The sequence below is a fragment of the Sitodiplosis mosellana genome, unplaced genomic scaffold, assembly GCF_009176505.1.
Source record: "Sitodiplosis mosellana isolate CC-2019 unplaced genomic scaffold, AAFC_SMos_1.0 Smas_scaffold_3, whole genome shotgun sequence".
Classification (NCBI taxonomy): Eukaryota; Metazoa; Arthropoda; class Insecta; order Diptera; family Cecidomyiidae; genus Sitodiplosis; species Sitodiplosis mosellana.
Window position 1 is genome coordinate 1063022 of NW_022595246.1, and position 15697 is coordinate 1078718.

General features: G+C 38.0%; 5 protein-coding genes across 6 annotated transcripts; all 5 read left to right on the top strand.

Moving 5' to 3' along the window:
* Positions 1-2380: 2380 nt before the first annotated feature.
* On the top strand, positions 2381-4839 carry LOC129566544 (SET and MYND domain-containing protein 4-like). The gene is made up of 3 exons (XM_055442583.1): positions 2381-2519; positions 2592-4224; positions 4467-4839. The coding sequence occupies exons 2-3, from the start codon at positions 2641-2643 to the stop codon at positions 4659-4661; spliced, it is 1779 nt and encodes a 592-aa protein (XP_055298558.1). The 5' UTR covers positions 2381-2519; positions 2592-2640; the 3' UTR covers positions 4662-4839.
* Positions 4840-5462: 623 nt separating this feature from the next.
* On the top strand, positions 5463-7581 carry LOC129566547 (SET and MYND domain-containing protein DDB_G0273589-like). Of its 2 annotated transcripts, none has more exons than XM_055442586.1 (2): positions 5463-5578; positions 5662-7581. In XM_055442586.1, the coding sequence occupies exon 2, from the start codon at positions 5699-5701 to the stop codon at positions 7298-7300; it is 1602 nt and encodes a 533-aa protein (XP_055298561.1). In that variant the 5' UTR covers positions 5463-5578; positions 5662-5698; the 3' UTR covers positions 7301-7581. The 2 variants fall into 2 exon arrangements, with proteins under 2 accessions (XP_055298561.1, XP_055298562.1); XM_055442587.1 differs by having other exon boundaries at positions 5475-5526.
* Positions 7582-8122: 541 nt separating this feature from the next.
* On the top strand, positions 8123-10245 carry LOC129566549 (SET and MYND domain-containing protein 4-like). The gene is made up of 2 exons (XM_055442590.1): positions 8123-9570; positions 9634-10245. The coding sequence occupies exons 1-2, from the start codon at positions 8222-8224 to the stop codon at positions 9971-9973; spliced, it is 1689 nt and encodes a 562-aa protein (XP_055298565.1). The 5' UTR covers positions 8123-8221; the 3' UTR covers positions 9974-10245.
* Positions 10246-10721: 476 nt separating this feature from the next.
* Positions 10722-15682, top strand: LOC129566546 (uncharacterized). The gene is made up of 3 exons (XM_055442585.1): positions 10722-10936; positions 11024-13620; positions 13699-15682. Exon 3 carries the CDS (start codon positions 13708-13710, stop codon positions 15355-15357), a length of 1650 nt encoding a protein of 549 aa, XP_055298560.1. The 5' UTR covers positions 10722-10936; positions 11024-13620; positions 13699-13707; the 3' UTR covers positions 15358-15682.
* LOC129565611 (uncharacterized) lies at positions 11060-12679 on the top strand. Its single transcript, XM_055440632.1, has one exon. The coding sequence runs from the start codon at positions 11060-11062 to the stop codon at positions 12677-12679; it is 1620 nt and encodes a 539-aa protein (XP_055296607.1).
* Positions 15683-15697: the final 15 nt, after the last annotated feature.

Genomic DNA, 15697 nt, shown 5'->3' on the forward strand with positions numbered 1-15697 from the left:
AATTCATTTTAGTCATTTCTGATGGAATATACACTTTTTACTCGCTGCAATCGTATTTTTTACCATATTTATTGCTTCGTGACCTTAGAATTGAACTAATTTAACACAAATAAACAATACTAAATCGATTTCACATCGATTTTTGATCATTTTTAGCAAATTTTTGACAATTTTGTATGGGTGGTACCCGTAAACCCTCCTTCCGAATAGCTTCAAACTTTCTCGCATTTCATTTTTCGGCGAAAAAATGAGATTCCGAAAGTTTCATGCTGATCGCATTTGCACAAGTTTGGTTTTGGCCCAATAATTTTATCTGAAATTTCCTTGAACTTCTACTTCGGTTATAACATTTCAATGCGAATTCCCAATAAACTAATAAACATAATTAGACCACATCAAACATGTGTTTTCCGATGGCTGAGCATCTCAGCATTTCGTATGGGCCAAGGGCAGTGTCAAACCGGATCTGGTCCATCCTGCAGATCCACTTCCAGAACTGGGAGCAGTTCTGGTCGATCCTGAGGATCCACCAAAACCCACTTCCAGAACTTGATGATTAAGATTATTAAGATTTAATGTTGATAAATTATCAGGATTCGATCTTGATAACTTCCAAAAGATATTATTAAGATTCATCCGATAACGTTATTATTTGAATATAGTTAATATCCTGATAAAAAGTTGATAGCGTTATTAAGATTCCATCATAATAACGATATCGAACGATATTTTTAGTTTATTACGATATCTTGATAAAAAAAATCGTGAGCACAGCTATAATCTCAAAAAGCCTAAACTTAGGGATTTTTCGATGAAAAATCGATTTTTTTGAGAGTTGGAATCGAACCAATCGAATATGAGGGTAGAGCTATGTGAAAACATGACTCGATTTGGTCGTGTAAGTATCCAAAATGTTCATAAAGGATTATACTAGATGTTCAAAGGCAGAAAAGATAGAAATCGCTTGCTTTTATCTGTCAAACCGAAGCTCATGTTCGTGATTTGCTCATTTTGGTCTGAAATTGGTCTTTTATGTCTGAGTCAATTGACGCCAAATTCCATCCAAATCGCAATCTGACAACTAACCAAATATTTGTACAGGTTCTGGCTAAACGATACAAGTCAAAGACTGAACAAAAGTCTACCATCTGGATGACTTATATGGGTCAAATGTAAAAAATGCCGAAAATTTGAATTTTTTTTTGGTCATTTCACACTGTAATTGGCCCAAAATGCATTTTCATGGGCTAATGTCTTGGCAAAAGTTATATATATTGACGAGATAAACAAAACCCTATCATCAGTTTTTGCCGAAAGTCGTTTGGAAAAATTATTTTGGTCGAAATGTTGCGATCTAAAATGGCTTCCGAAACGAGTGGAATGAAAAAATGGATAACTCTTTGGAAAGTGGTTTTTTTCTACGTTTTCCAAGTTTTTGATGTCAAACTTATTTTTTTGAGGGCAATTTTCGAAATTTATATGAATATCTCAGGAAAAAAAAATTCTGGACCAGTCTAACATCACATGCATCTGTATTATGAATTTTTTACAAGAAAACCACTTCTGCTTTCATTTACATACAACGAGAACTATTAAAACATTTATTTTTCATATGTTCAGCATGAATTTTTGTCCGAGGGATAAGTTGCGATTTTTATCCCTCGAAATTTATCCCTCGGTATAAATTGCATTTTATACTCCGGGATAAATTTTATCCCGAGGAACATAAATAGACTGTAAATTTTTTCCGCTAAATACCTCTCATTCCATGAGTCATTTGCTGAATTCATTGCCAATGATGAAAAATACTCGCTTTGAGTATGGTGGTATGACGGGCGGCAAAATCTCAACATCGGTCAGCATCGCATTCAACTGAACGCTCCATTATTATATGTACCTACGAAGAAAAAATTCGATTTTATTCTTATTTTCTTCACACTAAATTTCGAAGGTCAGCTATACATCGTTTGCTTGAGCACATGGATTGTACAACATTTTTATTTCTACCCAAAAATGACATCATTTTATATACATGAACACTTTTTTCATTCATTTACTCACTTGATCACCCCATTTATCCAACAAAATAACGGTTGCTTGAAAGATAAATTATTTTAATCACAAAAATGTTCATCTCTAATCGATCCTTGATGCAAATTCATTCAAAGTATGCAACATACAAAATTATCATCGAACTGTTTTAGACAAAACGTTTTGACAATCAGTTTGTCAATACAGCGTCAAGTAATAAGAAGTTTTATGCAGCAAAACCCAACACATTCGTATCGATATGCTGATGTCATGGACAGTAACAAGCGGCAAAGCGTGTATTTGTACCTACTTGTGTGTGTATGGTGTAAACGCAAACTTAAACGGCCGAAGTCACATAAGCGAGACTAATGCAGAACATTTTCTCTCAATTTGGAGCTGTCATTTTCTACAACGTGCACCGATTCATTTGTCACAGCGACGTAAAAAAACGAGTGAAGCAATTATTCAAAACCAAATCGTATTTCAAGGTATGTGCCCATATGAATTCTAAAAAAATGTATAAATAGGCAAAAATTCATTGAAATTGTACACATTTTTAGGTAAACTTCACGATTTAATCGAAGCCAAGAATCACTTTTCGTTTGCACCATGTTGTGGAAGAAGGAGTCAAGCCAAAAAGATGCACTGTACGTCGATTTCTTTCTTCTAAAGGGCCATGCAGCGTTGAATCGTTTTTACTCTGCGATTGAATCGCATTACGAGGACTCAACGTGTGAGAAAAGTGACGAAAAATCGGAGAAAAAACGAAATGAAGGGAATAAATTGTTTCAAGAGCGTGAATGGGCCGCAGCAATGGAAAAGTACAACGAAAGCCTTTCTTACGCTAAGCACGGATCGAAAAATATCAGTTTAGCGTTTGCAAATCGGTCCGCTTGCTTTTTCAACATGAAACGATACAACGAATGTCTCATTGACATCGGACTGGCCGTAGAAGCCGGCTATCCGGAAGATTTGATGCCTAAGCTGGATAAACGTAGAGCGGATAGTTTGAAACGTATAGAATCCGGTGCACAACTAATCGATGACTTTGGCTTGAAAATGGATTTTGCGGCCGATGAAAAGTTTCCGTGCATGGCCAATGTTTTGAACATCAAACAAGGCGGCGATGGTGATTTTTCAGTTTTCGCCAAAACAGACATCGATGTGGGCCAAACGATCGCTGTCGAAAAGGCATTCACAACCTGTTTGTACACGCGGTTTGGATGGAGATGCAATCTTTGTTTGAAACAAAACACAAATCTGATAGCGTGCGACAAATGCACCGTTGCCATGTTTTGTCACGATGGATGCCAGAGCAGCCCGTTGCATGGCTATGAATGCGGTTTGAAATTTGCCGGTCATAATCAAATGTTGGGTGCCCTGATGAATGAAATTCGGACCATAATCAAAGTGGTCAACATGTTCGCCAACATCGATGAGCTCATGGATTTCGTTGAACAAGCTATCACAACCGATCCGAATGAATTGCCACACGCATTGCTCGATGAGAAATCAAAGTATCGAGCATTTCTGAAGCTTCCGTATCTTCAATCATGTGCGCAACAAGATGAATTCATCCCCATTGTTTTCTGCATTTACAAAACACTCATCGGAATGCCGAAAATTAATGCCTTGTTCAAGCTACAAAAACACAGCCGATTTCTGATGCATCTCATTGCACACCATAATCAAGTCGCCAACAATAATTCGATACGCATCAGATCATCGATTCAACTCAACGAACGCAGAGAAATGTGCTGCCATGCTGGCTTGATTAAGCATTTCTTCAAACATTCGTGCGCGCCCAATGTTTTATGGACTGATCGTGATGGACATTCGGTCATTATTACGATTCGCCCGGTTAGCAAAGGACAAGAGCTGACAATGTTCTATTTTGATATTCTGATGGAACCAAAATTGAATCGGCAAAAAATCCTATGGGAAAACAAGCAGTTTGTTTGCAATTGCACACGGTGTGACGGTAACACCGCTTCACGGACGCAACGCAAACGCATCACGTCAGACTCGAATTATCAGAAAATTGTGTCCAAAAGTGGACGCGATGATTCACAAACAATGATGGACAAATGCGAAATGTTTTTGAGGACGTACAATCAAATCCCCTGGTGTGATGAAATCGGAAGGGTGGTTTGTGCCTACATAAGTATCATACGCACCCGGCTAATCGGATCGGTAAATTTGAACATCCTTTGTGAAATGCTGTTGGAAAATTTAAACCTACCAAATTAATGCTTCGGCGGGATATATCAAGCAATGACAAAAACCAAGGCTTAACAAAGGCAAACAATCATTTTCAACATGAAGACAAAAAAAAATCTTCTAATTCAATGAACATTATCATATAAAATACATAATTTTTTGATAAAAATAAAAATACATTTTCTATGTACGTTTTTTTCACACAACGCGAACAGGTGACATCGGACACAATTTTCCAGAATTATCTATTGAACAAAACGACCGAAGCATTCATTGCTTTTCTACGTACATACGACAATAATTCATGGCAAAAGGAAATCGCAATCCAAATAAATACGCATATGGATCACCTACGGAAGAGATCAACTGGATGTAGTCTCTACACAATGCCATCAATGATGGCCAAATAGCCATTCGAATGAATAAGTCTGGTCAATCTATTCATCCTATTTGCGAAAACGTATGTTCAATATTTAAAATCATACCATTTATTTTATATCAAATTAATAGTATCAATGCATTCATAATATTTTTTAAGCGATTTACGAAATGAATTACTTTATTAATAAAGAAATAACACGTATCAAACCGTCTATTTGATTTTTATGGACTTTTATGTACTATGAATATCAGAACTATGTTTTTTTTGTCTTAAATTCCTCAAATATAAAGAGATTTAATGAAAAATTCGTTCCACAGGTTCCAATTTGTAGGTAAATTAGTAAATCTGTGGCTTCTTCATTCTTTTGTCAAAGTGAGAATTCTTGATACACACACTCACACTCAGACGTGTGCAAGGTCAAAAATTCTAGGGGGGGTAAAATGATAAATGATTTTGCCAGGGGGGGGGGCGGCTTGCAAATTTATAAATGGGTTGGGAAAAAAATGAAGACCTAAAAAAAAAGGTCCTCACTTTTGGAAATCGATTCAATCTACTGTAAAACCAGTCTCCGAAAAAAGTGAGGACTAAAAAAAAAAGGTCCTCACTTTTGAAAATCGATTCTATCTAGTGTAAAATTTTCCAAATCGCTTGGGGGGGGTCCACATTTTGGAATCCTAGGGGGGGTAAAACCGGAATACCCCCCCCTTGCACACGTGTGCTCACACTCGCACATATAAAGAATAAAACAGATGATCGCATTCGTTTATATAGCTTTTCAACACATTCCAAGTACTTTGACAGTTCTACCATTGAAACGTCAAGCACACAGTGGGCATTACACTCAAGTATCAGTGAATTTCACAACGATCAAGCAATAGCAGCGTCATACATTTGTTAGTGGATAAAAGATATTGCAATAATATTTCCGCACGATTTTTAATATTGGTGAAAACGAAAATTTGCTTTTTCCAAAATTGGCAACGATTCTGATTTGAATGTATTTCGGTACTTCTTTGAAATATTTTCAGAATAAGTTTATTAAACTCATACACGGTCTATTTCATCATGTTGTGGAAAAAGGAATCGAATAGTCCAAATACATTGTACGAGGATTTGTTCGACCGTAAAACAATAGCTATGGTTGACAAAATGTTTCCGATGTCGAACCGAAATCCAGTACCGAGAAAAAACGACGTAATCTCACTTCAGAAGCGAAAAGAAGGGAACCGATCATTTGCCAATGGCAAGTGGGCTGAAGCGATTGAAAAGTACAATGAAAGCTTGTGCTTTGCAACAACTGCATCTGAACATATAAGTTTAGCATATGCAAATCGTGCTTCATGCTTTCTACACTTGAAGCTGTACAACGAATGTCTCATCGATATTGATTTGGCTCGAAAAGCTGGTTACCCGGAACGTTTGATGCCAAAACTAGATCAACGTGAAGGTGATTGTTTGAAGGGTCGTGATGATAGCATACCACTTAACGAGTTCAATCAGAAGCTAAGTTTCGAGCCGGATGAAAAAATCCCGTGCATGGCCAATGTTCTGAAGATCGAGAAAAATGATGCGGGCAAATTATCGATGGTGGCTAAAGACAACATTGATGTCGGACAAACGATCATATTGGGAAAACCGTTCTGTGTCTATTTGTACAGTCGTTTTGCTTGGAAATGTAACATCTGCCTAAAGGACAACACCAACTTGGTGTCATGTAAAAAGTGTACAAATGTAATGTTTTGCTCTGATGAATGCCAAAGCAACGATCTGCACAACCATGAATGCGGTTTGAAATTTATTGATGACGGACAGCAAAATGCCCAGTACCTGAACGAAATACGCGTTCTTTTGTTGGCCATCAACATATTTCATTCGAATATTGATGAATTAATGAGCTTCGTTGAACAAACCGTCAAAAGTGAACCGCCAAGAGAAGTTCCAATGTCATTGGCAGATGATCAATCAAAGTACCGTGCATTTCTGAAATTTCCAATCAGCGCCCAATTTGCTCGACGACCAGATTTTTTGCTACTCGTTTACAGCATTTACAAAGCGTGCCAAACCATACCGTACATTGCCGCCAAGTTCAGCTCATTGAAACATCGCCGCTTTTTGATGCATTTAATCGCGCATCATATCCAAATTACGAACTTTAACTCATACCAGGTAAACAATCAGAAAACCCATGGTGTGGACTTTTATCATCAGATCGGACTGATGACAAAATACTTCAGACATTCATGTGCGCCAAATGTTTTGATGACTGAACGTGATGGAATCTCTATCTACACTGCAATTCGATCAATTAAAAAAGGTGACGAATTGTTCATCTCGTATTTTAAGTTTTTGGGGCTGCCAAAGCATGTACGGCAGCAAGAACTGTGGAATCAAGTGCACATCAAATGCAATTGTAGCCGTTGCATGGGTGCAGCAGCGTCATCAGATCAACGACAACAATTGGCAACGGATCCAGATTTTCCGCTGATTCTATCAAGTGCTTCGAATCTAAGCCCGTATGCCAGCCAAAAAATTGAAGATACAATTGAAAAATGCATTGCATTTTTGACGAAGTACGGCCAGATCAAATGGTGTGACGAAATTGGGGAAGCAGTTGATGCCTACATAAAAACACTGGACTGTCGAATTCCGCGACCATTGTTCACATGATTTATTTTTTGCTTCAGAAGAATCAGTCATAAAAATGTATGCCTTAATCATTAAAAATGATCGATGAAAATCTACTTTCAGAAAACGTTCATCTTTCGAAACAACGAGAAATGTAATTCACAGTTTAAAAATAACTCTAAACTAATATCTGAAACAATAGATTCTACAATCATTATTCCAATTATTTTCCACAATAAAATTTCTAAGACGCATTTATGTTAGACAATAAGCAACAATGATAAAATTAAATAAATATTCGTTTCGCAAGTTTATAAAAAAAATCGCTCGTCGCTTCTTTCTTCTTGAAAAATCCGTTGATGTGCTCTGAAGAACACGAGAGTCAAAAAGATGAAAGGTTTGAATATTGGTCGGCTAAACGACGATGATCGTTCGATCTTTAAGGCCATATGAATCATTCAAAAAACGCGGAAAAAAAATATTCCGGTCGAGATTATGCGTAAGATGGCATAAAATGCAATCAAAAACAGAGAATAATCGTATTTTATTTGTTTCATGGGATTCTATTCTTAGAATATATTTAACGATCTTTTGATTTTAAATCATATTCAGATTTTTTATGACTTTGCAATACATTCATACAAGCCATCGTAGAACATGAAGTTGGAGCTAAAACCCCGATACCACTTCAAGTAAGCAAAAAATTATGAAAACAAAATTCGTTCTGTATTTCAAATCGAATGTGCCGTCAGCATATGTATACACACTCTACACACTCAAGTGTACGTTACCGGCTCATATGTCTGTGCGAGTGTGTGCGTAACAGAAACTTGACAACTTGACACTAGCAGTTGACATTAGCATGATATTCAGTTCTCCTAACATCGTCATCGTGTGAACATTACGAGTTATGTGAACATTGCTTTCTTTTCTTACTACGCAAGTGTCAAATACAGTGGCAAAATGCAGCGACCATTGAATATTTTGTGGCAAAACGTGCGACCAAATTCGGATTTGTACATCGATATATTTGATGTCAGCAGTCACCGAATTCATCCCAACGTGACAAAAGAAATGATTAATCAGATGTATCGAGAGATCATGGCTTCAACGGAGCTCCACAAAAATAACAGAGCAGCCAATTTGTCGCGTGAAGAAGGCAAGGCCAAATTTGCGCAAGATAAATACTTTGAAGCAATGGAACATTTTAATGGGAGTGTATCATTTGCCGAACCTGGAACTGAAGAGCTGGGACTTGCATTTGCCAATCGTTCTTCGTGTTTTTTCTATTTAAATATGCCCGATGAGTGTTTGGTTGACATCGAATTGGCAAAAAGGCATAACTATCCCGGTAGCTTGATGCGCAAATTGGATGCACGCATTGTCAAATGTACCGAGTTGAAGGCTGACGAACATTTCAAGCCAGGACCACACGATATCTGGGAGCCAAAGCTAAGTTTCAACGAACATAAGGACTTTGCTGGTGTAGCTGATTGCCTGAAAATCCGAAAAAACGATGAATTTGGTCGTCATGTAATCACCACGTGCGATTTGAAAATTGGACAAACGATTTTGGTTGAAAATGGATATTCGATCGTGCCAGCGAGAAAGAATACGGGCCGTTCTCGGTGTTTGTATTGTTACAAGGCATGCATGAATTTCATCGCATGCAAGAATTGCATGTGTATGATATTTTGCAACGAAGGATGCATGGAAAAATCGTTTCACAAACAGGAATGCAACCGACCTGCAGCGCTATCGCGTAAAGAGACATTTGATCTGATTATGAGAATGATTTTCAACATAAACGCCGACTTTCCCGATGTTGATGCACTGAATGAACTAGTGAAAGTGTTGCTCGAAAACAAAAAACCGCCAACTGATCTGACACCATCTCAGATGAATTTCTGTTCGCTTTTCCAACTTGCCCACAACCACGAAAAGTTATCGGCAAATCAATTAACCTGCTTGAGATCTGCCACCGGTGTGACTTTAAACGTACTTATGCAATACGACGAATTCAGTCTAAAATATCGATCCACGGCGCATCGTCGTTTTTTACAACACTTGATTTTGCATCTATTTCATGTGGCCGAGCATGCAATTGAATTATTTGAATATGGCCAAGATGGTGATGGCGAGCGTATGGCAAATTATGAGCAGCGACAATTTGCAAGGGGCATCTATCCATTTGGTTCGTACATCAATCATTCTTGCGTACCGAACGTCTACTGGTTTAACGTTGATGGTCGTTTGATCTGCAAGGTGATCCGTCCTATTAAGAAAGGCGAACAAATATTCCGATCTTATGTGTATGTTTTTACTTTTTTTTCCATCATATCACACAAATTGCAACTAATTTTATTTTTCTCTAGCCCAGGGCATCATTCATTCGAACAACCTCTAGAGCTGAAGAGAGAACTAGACGAGCGCTATCACTTTAAGTGCGAATGTTTTTTGTGTACAAGTGAACTATGGACACCGTTAACGAATGAGGTCAACTTGTCGAGAGATCCACTGTACGAATTCGGGTTACAGCCATCCGCAATGACAATCAAGCGCTTTCGAAAGCTGACTCGTTCGGAAGTTCTGTCCTATGAGAAGAAGGCCATAGAATTTCTGGAAAAATATGATCGTTTTCATCCGGTCAACGACACCATCGTCATGCAAAATAATTTGCAAATCATGTGGAACGTGCTGGCTTCACGTTACTGAATATTTTTTGAATTGCATTTTAATAGCTGCATTTCAATCTAAGAGATAAGATGCATCTTACACTTACATTTTCCCTAATTTTTGGAATTTCTTTCATGATTTTATATGCAATGGTTACATAAACCTAGAAAATATACTTTTCAGCAATGCATTTTTTTTACAAAATCACCAAATAAAGCAACTAGAAATGTTCTGTGCTGATTTAGCTCATATAACTATGAAACGTCTAGGCATAAATTCTGCTGGAAAAATAAAGAAAAAACAATTGATGTCTCTTTATTTAGATTCCGTTTTGTTGTTAGATTGAAATGACCAAAGCTGACGTAAGTAACTTGTATGTGCAGCAACATAATTCGGCTCTCATTTTTTTGTTTGTTAAAAATTGAAGGTAGATAAGCATTCAATTTACTGACAATTTACACACAAAAATAATGTAGTTATAATCTTAATAATGAAAATTTGTATGGATTTTCATGTTGTTAAATTGGATAAAATTGAGTGACCATCGAATATCTGCCGTTAGATTTATGAAGAATAAACATTAAATAACATTGCAAGTGTATCAATGTGTTGTGGTCGGAAGAATTGAGTAGAAGCAATGTTCTCGGAAATGTTTCCATTGAGAAACCCTAACGGAAAAAATCAAAAGCATCAAAAATAAGCGTCAAAGCTGTCACTTTGATTACGAACGTTCTATTCTTTGCCATTTCACCTTCATTCTCTACATATTTCTCCCGTACATTCATGGCAAACACACACTAATACATTCAAGCTGCTTACTATTCGCTGTTCATTATTCGCTACTCGCAATTCATCGTTCATCAATCGTTTCGTCTACACTCTATAAAAATTGTTCAACGTTCAACGTTCAACGTTCAACATGCAGACATTTTGGAAATAGCTAACTTGCAAGCAAAATCGTATTTTTCATTTCGTAAAACGGTTTTGTGTCATTTTTTCAACGTAAGTAAATCAGACAAGCAATTGAATGTATTGAAAATGGAATCAAATTACATCAGATTTCATCCGGAGAAAATGTTTATTTTTTAGAATCACTGTCACTGTTTCTCATCGAAGTATTTCATCATGCTGTGGACAAAAGAATCGAACAAAAATAACGCGTTGTATGTGGATGCTTTTTCATTCAAATCGCTTGGTTCTTTGAACCGTGAATATTCTCAGGAGCGAAAGACCGCAAAAAATATATCGTGCGCTAAGAGTGATACAATTTCACGTGAAAGGCGATTGGATGGAAACCAATCGTTTGTGAAAGATGATTGGTTATCCGCGTCAGGGCTGTACAATGACAGTTTATGTTATGCTGAACCGGGATCGGAAAACATCAGTTTGGCGTATGCAAATCGATCCGCTTGTTTTCTCCACCTAAAAAAGTATGCACAATGCCTTGTTGATATCGAACTAGCTGAAAGTGCCGGCTATCCAGCACATTTGATGCCGAAACTGCAGAAACGTAAGGCCGATTGCTTAAAACTTATCGAAGAAGGAGCACAAGAGCCGGATGATCGTTTGAAGCTAAGTTTCGAAGCAGATAAAAATTTCCCATGCATGGTCAACGTATTGAAAATCGAAAAGAATGCCAAAGGCAATCTGATAATGGTGGCCAAGGAGGACATCGGAGTTGGCAAAACAATTGCGGCGGAAAAATCGTTTGCCACTTGTTTGTACTCAAAATTCGGATGGAGGTGCAACATTTGCATGAAAGAAGATGCCAATTTGAAACCGTGCAACAAATGCAATGTGGCAATGTTCTGTTCAAACGAGTGCCAAGCGAGTCTTATTCACGAGTATGAATGCGGCCAAAGGTTCTGTAGATCAACTCAAACGAATGGTGCCATTATGAACGAGATGCGAATGATATTCAAGGCGATCGAAATGTTTCCAAACATCGATGAGCTCATGGCATTCGTTGAGCAAGCCGTTCAAGGCGATCAAAAGGAAATTCCACAGGCATTTTTGGACGAGAAGTCGAAGTACCGCGCATTCCTTAAACTGCCAGTCAATCCGACAAATACGAACAAAGACGATTTTTGGTTGATTACATTCTGCACTTACAGAATGCTCATGGATATGCCGAAGATGAACGCGATGTTCAAGGCCAAGAGGCATAATCGCTTTCTCATACATCTCATTATGCAACATGTTCAGATCATGAGTAAAAATTCGATCCGAATCCGTCTTTGTTCGGTCGAAGCAGCTCCACGAAAACGAACTGACGTATGCACCCACACAGGAATGTTGAAGGGTTACTTTGAACACTCGTGTGCTCCTAACGTACTGTGGATTGATAATAACGGTTATTCGCTGTACATAACGACACGCCCCGTCAAAAAGGGAGAACAACTGTTTGTCACCATGTTCGATTTGCTGTCAAAACCTAAGGCGGAACGTCAGCGCATCTTGTGGGAACAAGGCAATTTTCTATGTGTATGTTCATTATGCACTGGACCAGAAGCCACACCAGAGCAACGTAAACAATTGCTATCCGATCCACTTTATCGATCTGGCGGTTTCGATTGTCTTGATAAATGCGCCACAATTCTGCAGAAACATGGCCACGGTCCATTGTGCAAAGAAATGAAAAACCTATTGGACGGCTATTGTATGCAGTTAAGGTTCAAATATACCAATTCGACGAACATTCGTGCCTGGGCCGAAATTGTTAGCGACAGTTTATCTGATGAGTAAGACTACAAAATTATGTTCGAATTCAGATTCATATCGCTTTCAATAATTTCATTAAATTTTCTACTTTTGAAACAACAAAAAAACGTTCTACTCAACACATGATATTCATATAAGAAGAGAGAATTTTTATGTAATCATATGAAAAACAATAAAAATAAAATCATTCATTTTAAATGCGCAAAACGCATCACATCGTAGTCGTGTTATCATTCTCTTATTTTTGTGACTTTCCATTTTTTGTTTATACAGACAAAATGACGAGCAACACAATCGTTTTCAGTAAACAATCACTTTTTCATAGGAAGACTTGAGCTGACTGTACACAAAATCGTCTTATTGGAAGTGTTTATTCTAAATTGCACAATCGGTTTTGTTATTCTAATGGTTCCACTAAAATGAAGACGTTTGGTTTTGTAAGTAAACAAATCATGTCGTCAAATGAAGACATTCATTTCGAGTCAATGTATTATTTGAATCCGATGAGAAGCGTTCGAATATTTTTATTAAACAATTTAAATCAACCGCTGAATCCATGAAAATGAATATCATAGCTCATCGTTGTGTCAACAAATGTGTCGAAAAAGACGTCGTAACTGTGTTAGTCGGGCATCATATCGTTGCACGCATACACGAACTGATATTATGCTTACATTGTGGTATCTCTGCTGTGTGCACAATCTGAAGTGGTTCGTCTCAACACATTCACATTCAACATCATCGCATGGCAATTCAAATTGAGCTCCCTTCAAATACACTAAGACATTAGCACATCGAACCATTCGATTATTGCGACAGTGTTGACGGCACAGAAAGAAACACTATTGCAACAATAACGCTTGTGCGAGAAAACACGTCGAAAAAATTCCTATAGTCAACTGTTTTTGTTCTGTCCAAATTCAATTGTTTATCGCCTGAGGTTTCATTGTCTGTGTAGTTAAACAGTGCGTAATTTTTACAAAGAGAAAGAACAAATCTTTTTTTCCCCGATTTAATTTGTGTGTTTTCTTTGATTTTTCCAGACTGTCATCATGTTGTGGGCAAAAGAGTCAAACAAAAAGAGCGCATTGTACGTGGATATAATGAAGCTAAGTGGTCGATCCGTCAACATAACCTACAACACGTTGTTTGCAAACACAAAAACGATGCCAAAGAAGAGCGACCGAGTTTCGTTAACAAAACGAGGGCGTGGAAATATGTTGTTTGGTATGCGTGACTGGGCTCAAGCAATGGAATTGTACAATGAGTGCCTGTGCTATGCTGAAAGTGGATCAACAAACATCAGTTTGGCATACGCAAATCGATCGGCATGTTTCTTCAAGATGAACATGTACGATGAATGTCTCACTGACATTGAATTGGCAACAAAGGCTGGCTATCCGGCGCATTTAATGCCAAAGTTGGATAATCGCAAAGCGGAGTGTCTGAAGCTCATTGAAGCGGGTGCACAAAAGGAGATTGGTCCAAAGTTGAGCTTTGAAGCAGACAAGCAATTGCCGTGCATGGCAAATGTGTTGAAGGTTGTACGAGATTCGAATGGTGATTATTCCATAGTAGCCAAAGAAGACATCGACGTTGGCCAAACGATTGCGTACGAAGAGGCGTTCAGCAAGTATCTCTACGTGCGACCAGGATGGAAGTGCAATCTGTGTTTGGAACGAAACACCAATCTGGTTCCGTGCAACGTTTGCCCGAGTGCAATGTTCTGCCACAAAAAATGCCAGGAGAATTTTCTGCACGAGTTCGAGTGTGGCAAGGGTATTTCGGACGATACTCACATCAATGGAATAAATATGAAAGAGATACGATTGCTTCTGCAGGTAATTCAAATGTCCGAGTTCTCGAGCGCCGATGATCTGATGAATTTCGTCGAAGAAACAATTGCCAGCGACCCGAAGAAATTGCCAGAGCATTTGACGGATGCAAAATCGAAGTACGAAACGTATCTGAAACTGAAAATCGGAAAGACATTCGTTGCATCAGAGGTATGGTCAGCGGTTGTGCAACGAATTTACAACTTTCTGTTGGAAATCCCAAAGATCAGCGCCATGTTCCAATCGAAGAAGCATCGTCATTTCTTGATGCATCTCATCGGTCAACATTCAAAAGTTTCGAATTCCAATGCGTACAACTTGAATGTGCCAATGCGAGATGGTACATCAAAGCCGTTCTACTGCCAAATTGGACTGATGACTCGTTATTTTCAGTATGCGTGCAATCCTAATGTGGTAAATTTTGATTACGACGGCGACATGATGTTCATCACAGCTCGACCGGTGAAGAAGGGAGAACAATTGTTCTTGTCATACTTCTGGCCATTGATTCCGAACAAACAAGAACGCCAAAAGGCACTGTGGGAACAGCGAGAATTGGTTTGCCGTTGCTCATTCTGTGAAGGTACAAGCGCATCATTGGCACAACAAAAACGAATGAAAGACGATCCCGACTATCGATACATCGCATATCACTACGATACATTCGCATCAGGTAGCAAGGAAAGCGAACAAAAGGTATTGGACAAGTGCACGGCCTTTTTGAAGCGGTACGCTCAAGTTCCATGGAGCAATCAAATCGGAAAAGTCGTTAACGCCTACAAGTTTACGTTAGCCACAAAAGTTGCCAGCAGTAATGTTCCGTGGCGATGCGTTGAATATGAAGAAAACAGCGATTTCTATGTCTAAGTTGAGTCAACAAGTCAACATACCAATCGAATTCAAGTGGAACTGTACGAAAAGAAGAGTTTTAGTGAAGAGAAGAAAACGATTCATTTTCCAATTAGAAAAAGTAAACGGTAAACGAAAAGAAAATGACGAAGAAAATCATAAAAAAATGAAGTGAGAAAAATTGTTCAAGAAGTAATTTGTTTGAAAGAATAATGAAGTTTTGATTATATGCGATACAAGAAGATAAAATATGGAAATAAAACCTAAAAAAATGATAATGAAATCTGATGAATAAAATGATTCGAAAATGCCGCTATTTTGGCATCAACGGAAATCGTAGTAAGTTTTGTTTGTTGTT

Bases quoted from the DNA above. Each gene is read 5' to 3' on its own strand.
- LOC129565611 (XM_055440632.1), top strand. From the start codon at position 11,060: ATGCTGTGGACAAAAGAATCGAACAAAAATAACGCGTTGTATGTGGAT.
- LOC129566547 (XM_055442586.1), top strand. From the start codon at position 5,699: ATGTTGTGGAAAAAGGAATCGAATAGTCCAAATACATTGTACGAGGAT.
- LOC129566546 (XM_055442585.1), top strand. From the start codon at position 13,708: ATGTTGTGGGCAAAAGAGTCAAACAAAAAGAGCGCATTGTACGTGGAT.
- LOC129566549 (XM_055442590.1), top strand. From the start codon at position 8,222: ATGCAGCGACCATTGAATATTTTGTGGCAAAACGTGCGACCAAATTCG. The intron at 9,571-9,633 runs GTATGTTTTTAC...ATTTTTCTCTAG, and splicing joins CAAATATTCCGATCTTATGT to CCCAGGGCATCATTCATTCG.
- LOC129566544 (XM_055442583.1), top strand. From the start codon at position 2,641: ATGTTGTGGAAGAAGGAGTCAAGCCAAAAAGATGCACTGTACGTCGAT. The intron at 4,225-4,466 runs GTAAATTTGAAC...CAACGCGAACAG, and splicing joins GCACCCGGCTAATCGGATCG to GTGACATCGGACACAATTTT.